Source organism: Quercus lobata, chromosome 8, assembly GCF_001633185.2.
Source record: "Quercus lobata isolate SW786 chromosome 8, ValleyOak3.0 Primary Assembly, whole genome shotgun sequence".
NCBI classification, from domain to species: Eukaryota; Viridiplantae; Streptophyta; class Magnoliopsida; order Fagales; family Fagaceae; genus Quercus; species Quercus lobata.
In genome coordinates, this window is record NC_044911.1 from 14,792,658 (window position 1) to 14,800,083 (window position 7,426).

General features: G+C 36.0%; 1 protein-coding gene across 2 annotated transcripts; it reads right to left on the bottom strand.

Moving 5' to 3' along the window:
- Positions 1-2,249: 2,249 nt before the first annotated feature.
- On the bottom strand, positions 2,250-5,780 carry LOC115955485 (G-type lectin S-receptor-like serine/threonine-protein kinase At4g27290). 2 transcript variants are annotated; one of them, XM_031073608.1, is made up of 7 exons: positions 4,341-5,780; positions 4,069-4,185; positions 3,760-3,917; positions 3,458-3,665; positions 3,076-3,313; positions 2,839-2,989; positions 2,250-2,753 (listed from the first exon to the last, which is right to left on the bottom strand). In XM_031073608.1, the coding sequence occupies exons 1-7, from the start codon at positions 5,596-5,598 to the stop codon at positions 2,448-2,450; spliced, it is 2,436 nt and encodes an 811-aa protein (XP_030929468.1). In that variant the 5' UTR covers positions 5,599-5,780; the 3' UTR covers positions 2,250-2,447. The 2 variants fall into 2 exon arrangements, with proteins under 2 accessions (XP_030929468.1, XP_030929469.1); XM_031073609.1 differs by lacking the exon at positions 4,069-4,185.
- Between the last annotated feature and the right edge of the window lie 1,646 nt (positions 5,781-7,426).

Sequence of the window (7,426 nt, forward strand, 5' to 3'; positions counted from 1 at the left end):
GTATTGTTATATGATTCCGTAATGACTTACTTAACTAAGGCCTAAGAGTGCCCCATAGCAAGGTGAAATACTTAGATAGTATTGGAGCACAGGTTCTCACAAAAAAAAGTCAGCTCCATAATGGATTTCATGTGCGGAGCCCACCCATTTTGTGAGAGTACTCTTGGACTATCTACGTACTTTTACTAAAAAGCAAGAATATGGCTTCTTCAACTCTAGCCTCTGCTATCAATGCAGGGTTGGCTGCAATTTATAAGGCATTTCCTGCATTCAATTTGCCTGGGTGGTTTCACACAACTACAACAGCCCCAAATTTAATGCAGGACTAAAAAGCTGCTATTGCTTTCAAAGAGCATATTTCAGTACTTGCCAAATTCCATTACTAGAGCCCGTTAGGCGTTAGAGATTTCGGTAGTTGAGAAGTAAAATACCTCAGTACAAAAGGCTAAAAACGTTGAGATGTAGCCTATTGGAGGCACTCCATGCTTTTTGCAGCTAAATCAAGCTACTATTTAGAATTTAGATCTTGTCCGTCCAAATCCCAAGAGCCATTTTCTGCTTTTTTTTTTTTGTTAGAAAGTTCTGCTCTGCTTTTTGATAAAGATATCCAACTACTTAAGTGGATCTACCACTCAAGATTTTATATTATGTACCTCCAAAAATTGTTAATGTTAGTCTTAATTTATACATTGAACACGTAGAAACCTAAAATATCAAAATCGAAAAAACTTGACGTGAAAATTTTATTCTTTCTGGTCCACAACCTTGTGGAAAATAGACCACCTTGACCATTAAGCCATGGTTTTGATTGTCTACACTCCAACCTCAATCTTACATGTCTCTTGGATTTTATATAGAATTATATCTTAAAAAAAAAAAAAATAAAAGAGAGTTGCCTACATCTTTTTCACTATACATATAAAAGGAAAATATTAATAGATGTCTTTAAAGTATTTATTAGTGAATTATTTTAGAAAAATTTTAATAAGAAAAGAAAAAAATTAATATTTTGACAATTTTTTCTATTTTTCATAAAAATAATGTCAGAATTTTTGTAAAATAGTTTGTTAAACATTTCTTTAAAAGTATCCACTAACATTACCTTTTAAAAAAAAAAAAAAACCCACAAAAAGTGTTCATTACCCAACTAACCCCATAAAAGAAAATTTTCAGATACAAGTTGATTCCACTATTGGCATATATGGCCACACAGGGCTGGTTGGGCTTCTTTGAATGCTTCCAACATTTAGTAGGTCAATAATAAAGGCTTTAATTTCTTGGAAGAGAGCCAGTACTATGAACCTATAAAGTCTGCTTCAACTTTTCATAAAAAGATTTCCAACTCCCAACTGCTCCTTGACTTTCTGCTCCCTTCAAATTATGGCAGCCCCAAACAAGTCCTCAAGCAAAGTGTAAATTTTCTGAAACAAATGCTAGTCGGCTTCAACTTTTTATAAAGTGTTCCAACTAATCCCACTAATTGGAACTACATCTTGAGTTAATTACTTAATTCACATTGTAGAAAGAAGTCTTTTAACAACATTGAAATCTGAGTACTGATTATCATTGCTAGAAGCTTCCAGCTGCTGCAAGTGGTCGTTTTTTTTTTGGTTGATTTGGCTACAAGTGGTCTTATAACTGCAACAAGTAACATATTTATTATATGTTACCAAGCTTCGTGTTAATTTTCCATGACCACTGCTGATAGATAAGTTGAGGGTGTTTTGGGATTTACCTAAAAAAGTTTAATTTTTTTTCCCTTTTTTGTCTCAGTTTTATATAAAAATCATTTAATTCTTAAGTTCTTAAAAATAAATTAGCTTTTAATTTTTTTTAACAAATTTAATATAAATTAAAAAAAAAAAAACTCTATCGTGTGATAAATACTATTCATATAAGCTATCGAAATTTTTTTTAAAAGGGGAACAATTTTAGGCATTTTCTAGCAAACAAGATTGTGGAATGTACTTCACTCTTTAACTTGTGTGAGACCAATTTGATTGACCACTCCGAATTTCAGTCCAGGGTACTCCGTAGACTTTTATGAAAATCACTTGTTATACATTTAACTTGAGGAAAATAAGAGAATGGTATATTTTGGGTTAGTGACGAAAGGCACTCATCTGGGCCAAACCATGTACACTGGAAATACAATACAGGGGACAATGTGGTTCTGTTTATGCCTCTGCGCCAAACTTCAATTCATTTTGGACAAACATTGTATCAGGTCTAAACAAGCTCCATCCGGAAAATCATGAAAAGCATTGGTCCATTTGTTGTGAAATAAGGCATTTTACGACATGGCACAAATAATTAAACATCAGTAAGTTAAACACATTCAGGGGAAAAAAAAGTGACATCAATATTGGACTATAGGTTACAAAATGATAGCAAGAAACAATACTCTGGATAGGTGATACATGATCACACACCTATGTAAACAATCATTATCGAGGGTCTAGTAATGTAATGGTTACTTCGTTGGTTGAGGATGATTCATTCTTACTTGATGAAGAATTTGCATCATGTGGCCCCTTATCTATGAAGAAACCAGGTTCTTTGGGCTGCGGCAATACACTTTCACTACCCAACATTAAAAGAACAGTTGACAAGCTCGGCCTATCGTCAGCACGTTGCTGCACACATAGGAGACTAACATGGATACAGCGCAACACTTCTGAGAGGTTGTTTGAGTCGGTCAAGCAAGCGTCCATCAGCTCCAAAGGCCTGCCTTCTTTCCATAGTCTCCATGCCTAAAAATATTGAAAGTTACTTATCATTAATTGGTTTAAGTGCTTAACATATTCTGAAAATAAGTAATAACTCTTAAATACTTACATGTCCTATAAGGTTCCCTTTTTGGTCTTGGTGATACAGCCCTCTAGATTTCTTTCCACTTACTATCTCCATCAACAAGATTCCAAAGCTAAAAACGTCAGATTTTGTTGAGTAGAGTCCATCAAATGCATACTCTGGTGCCATATAACCACTACATTGCACCATAAATTAGGATAAATAACTACATTAATGAAATTATAGATTTATTCAGATATATAGCATATGAATAGTACTTACTAAGTCCCAACCACTCTGTTTGTGTTTCCTTCTGTCTGATCCCCCCCAAATATTCTAGCCATGCCAAAATCTGATATTTTGGGATTCATCTCACTGTCAAGTAAAATGTTACTTGCCTTGAGATCTCTATGTACAATCCTCAATCTAGAATCTTGGTGGAGATAGAGAAGCCCCCTAGCAATCCCACATATGATTTGGAAGCGCTTGGACCAATCCACAGCTTTACCTTTTGTTTCATCTAGCAAGTTTCTTGTTCAAGTTAATATAAAATTCTAAAATTCTTAACCAGTCAACTGAAATTTTACATATTCAATGGAAAATTGAAAACAGAATTACACATGCCATTCCCTACTAAATACAATAGGTTCAAAGGGTTTCATACCAAAAATGAAAAAGTCCAGGCTCTTATTTGGCATGTATTCATACACCAGCATCTTCTCTTCTCCTTCAATGCAACAACCAAGAAGCTTAACAAGATTTCGATGCTGAAGTTTTGCAATCAGTATAACTTCATTTTTGAATTCGTTCTGTCCTTGTCCTGAACTCCTAGAAAGCCTCTTTACAGCAATTTCTTGTCCATCTAGTACACCCTGAAAGTTCACATTTGCAAATCAATCTAAAAAGTCTGAATAAAATGAGTAGTATTTCTTTGCTATTTACCTTTCCAACAAATTGCAAATTTACCTTGTATACTGGTCCAAAACCACCTTCCCCAAGTTTGTTGTTAAGTGAGAAGTCATCAGTGGCTCTAGAAATTGTGGACAGGTCGAACATTGGAAGCTCCATATCTTCTTCTTTACCCCTACTGCTATGACCAGTTGTTCTACTTCTCTCCATTTTCTCTGATAAAGGAGAATGAAAAAAAAAATATATATATATATATATATATCACAATGACCTTAACTCAAGGATAAAACATGTGAAGAGAAGAACATTATGATATATATTTAGATTAATTAGTAGATGTTACACTATCTTTATAAGAAACTTTACCTTTTAAGTTTTTCCTGATTCTCAAAATCAAATAGCTAGCTAAGAGCATTCCAGAAGCTATCACAACGGAACACACAACTAGCACTGTTATCTTCTTCTTATGACCATCTTCCATACCTTGATATTAGATTTAGAAGTGACAAAGCAAATTCATTCAAAAGTATATACAGAACTAAAAAATATTTTAAATTCTTCCAAAAAAAAAAAAAACATTTTGAAAGACAATTAAAATCACTTATTGAAGATCTTCTTTCACAAGATAAAACTCATACCTAGTTCTGAAGGGTGCATTCGAATGTATAGATCCTGTCCACCAGCTGGAAACTGTTTAATATCTACTAAATCACCAAACCAGATAGCGCAGCCAGTACCTTCTTTGATATCTGAGTTTGTATAAGCCATACAAGAACAGTTATTCAAGCATTCTGCCCTGCATTCCTTCAGATTCATACTTGTGTTTACCCATGAGTGCGTGGTATCTGGGAGTTTCAATCCAGGAAATGTAAGAAACCCATGTGTACTTTTATCCTCACAGCTCAATGGTTTACTGCGTACACATCCTTGGGACCAATCCATTGAATCCCATCCTTTTTCCGACTTCGGTTTGAATCCCTTCAAACATTGACAGACCGGAGAGTCAGTAACAAGACACCTTGCATAAACCCCACAAAGGGCATAGGTATCACAGCGGTCTATAGGCAGAGATGCATAAAGCTTCCAACTTTGTTCTGTCCATGTGAAGCGTTGAAACATAGAGTTAGTTTGGTTGGGAAGTGCTCTTGAAAGGAGTGCCTGTTTGAGGGTATACATGAAGTAGATCTCATCTTGATTGTACACAAATTCGAAGGCAAACACTGGATTTGACTTTAGTCCAGGTGAACCACTGAAGCCATAGCCATTCCAAGGACCAGTACGGAAGTATATAGTTGAGCCTTGCCACAAATAAGCTTCCGGGTAGTTATGAAGTGTCATCTCAAAAATAAAGTTTCCAGGAGATGGGTCATCCCAGTTCTTCCATGCAATTAAGCGCCTGTTGAGACGTCTCTTTAAATCCCAACCATGTTTCATTCCTGCTAAAATTGTATCAGATGGGTAGTCAAAGCTTTGCCACAAATAGTCTCCTGAATTGCCATCTGTTACCACAAGATTCCCGGTATCCAAGAGCTGTAACAATGGACTCTGAGCTTCTTTCAAAGTGCTTGCTGACCAAACAACCGAATCATTGTGAATGAGGTTAAGATTTCCAGTGCTGTTTATCATCAAAATCCCAGATGAATCGTTGATTGGGCTAACTCTGTTTGCAACCCAAACAACAGTTTGAACTGGGATGCTCTGGTACCAAATTCCCAGGTAACGATTCTTGGAACTTCCAGGACTGAAGAAACCCAGTACAAATTTTCCTTCTGTGGACACTATGATGTTACCGTCGCTTAAAGGTTGGGATGGAGATATGCTGTCTACACCATAGCAGATTTTAAACAAGAAACAGAGTAAATTTGCAACGACAAGAATAGAAGAAAGAAGGCCCATTGATTCCTAGTTCTTGACCTCTTTGGTTCCTATACACAAGTTCAAGATAGGCCTCTAGGACCATTAGAAAGGCATAAACCCTGTACGACACGGCAGTGACTTGGACGCATGTCTTCCGGAAAAGAAGACAAGTCTTCTTGTGTTACAAAATAAAGGAACCTAATATAAAAGTGACTAACGAGTTGAAATTTTCTTATTTCAAGCAAAGAAAAGAACAGGGATATATATATATATATATATATATATATATTTATTGACATGACACCACATTTTTCATTATTTATTTAAATATATAAACACCATGCTCTACGTAGGCGAAAATTGCACTTTCATACTATTCCACTTTGGTTTTTAACTTTTATTTTCACTGTTTTTAGTCTCTATCTTGAAAAATGTGTCTCGTTTTTATCACTACCATTACATTAGAGATGGAAAATGCACACGTGGCAAACAAAGTGCATAGTTGACACACTAAAAGCTGACATGGCCATTAAAATAATAATAAAAAAATGTTATTTGACATTAAAAAATGCCACGTCAGCATCCAAATTAAAAAAAGAAATAAAAATAAAAATTCACATGAATTAAGATCTAATAGTATCCTGAACAAGAATACCAAGAACACCAACCCAGACTTAAAATCTCAAAATTGAAAACCAAAAATCACGAATAACTCAAAAAATAAGATCAAAAAATTAAACATAAGATCCACATCAGAATAAACATGAATAAGGAATAAATAAGAACAAGATCAATATTCCAAGCACAAAACAATCTTTCTCGAACTATTAATAGGGATCTAAGCATATAGAACAAACACATGAACCCGTAACAAAAGCAACAAAATATCAAACCCCAATAAAGCTGAGATTCAGAAATCAAAGCAAAAGAGAGAGTGAGACACGATGAGAGTTGAGAGAGCTGGAGAGAGGAGAGAGAGGCAGACCCACCACCATGCCACCATCACTAGACTACCCCCACAACCTAGCAACAATCCACACCACAAAACACCGAGGAGGAGATACGGTTGCATTGGCACTTCGGTTGACGGCATTTTCTATGTGATAGGCGGACTCAAAATCAGTGGCACCGCGGTCGGGACTGAACCTCCACGAGCTGCGGCAAACGCGGAGGCTCACGTGTAAGTGAGCTTGATGGATTTATACTACGTGGAGGCACGTGCGTGGCTTCGAAGGTGAGCTATCTTGGGCAGAGGTTGCGTCGTCGCGACATGTTCCACCGTCGGACACGTCTACATCCTTGTGAGCCACGCCGTGGAGCTCTTGTTTAGAGAACAAAGTGGTTTTGGTTCAAGTAGGGGATTGTGTCAACGACTTGTTGCGACGGAGTGGGAGGAGTTTGTGAGGTTTGAGAGAAGGGCTTGTGTTGGTGTAGAGTGGAGTAGAGGACTAGATATGCTTGAGGTTATATGACGCGCCGCTTGGATTTGAGGTTTGTGCTTAGAAAATTTGGGTTTTGAGTTTTGAGTTTGGGGGCCGAAAATCTGGGTTTGAATTTAGTGTTTAGGGGCCGAAAATTTGGATTTGATTTTTGTGTTTGATGTTTTGGTGGTATAGGGGTTTGAAATATGGCTTTGAATTTAAATTTTTGAATCTAGGTTTGAATTTAATTTTTTGGGTTTTAAATTTGCTAGGTTTGTGTTCTTGTTCAAATATTTAATGTGTTCATGTTTAATTTATCAATTTTATCTGGGTTTGTCAAGAATGTTGGCGTGAATTCTAATTTTGGGTTTTAGCTCTGAGGTTCGAATTTTCTGGGTTTTAAATTTTGTTTTCATGTTTAACTTCTTGTTCATGTTTAATTTGAT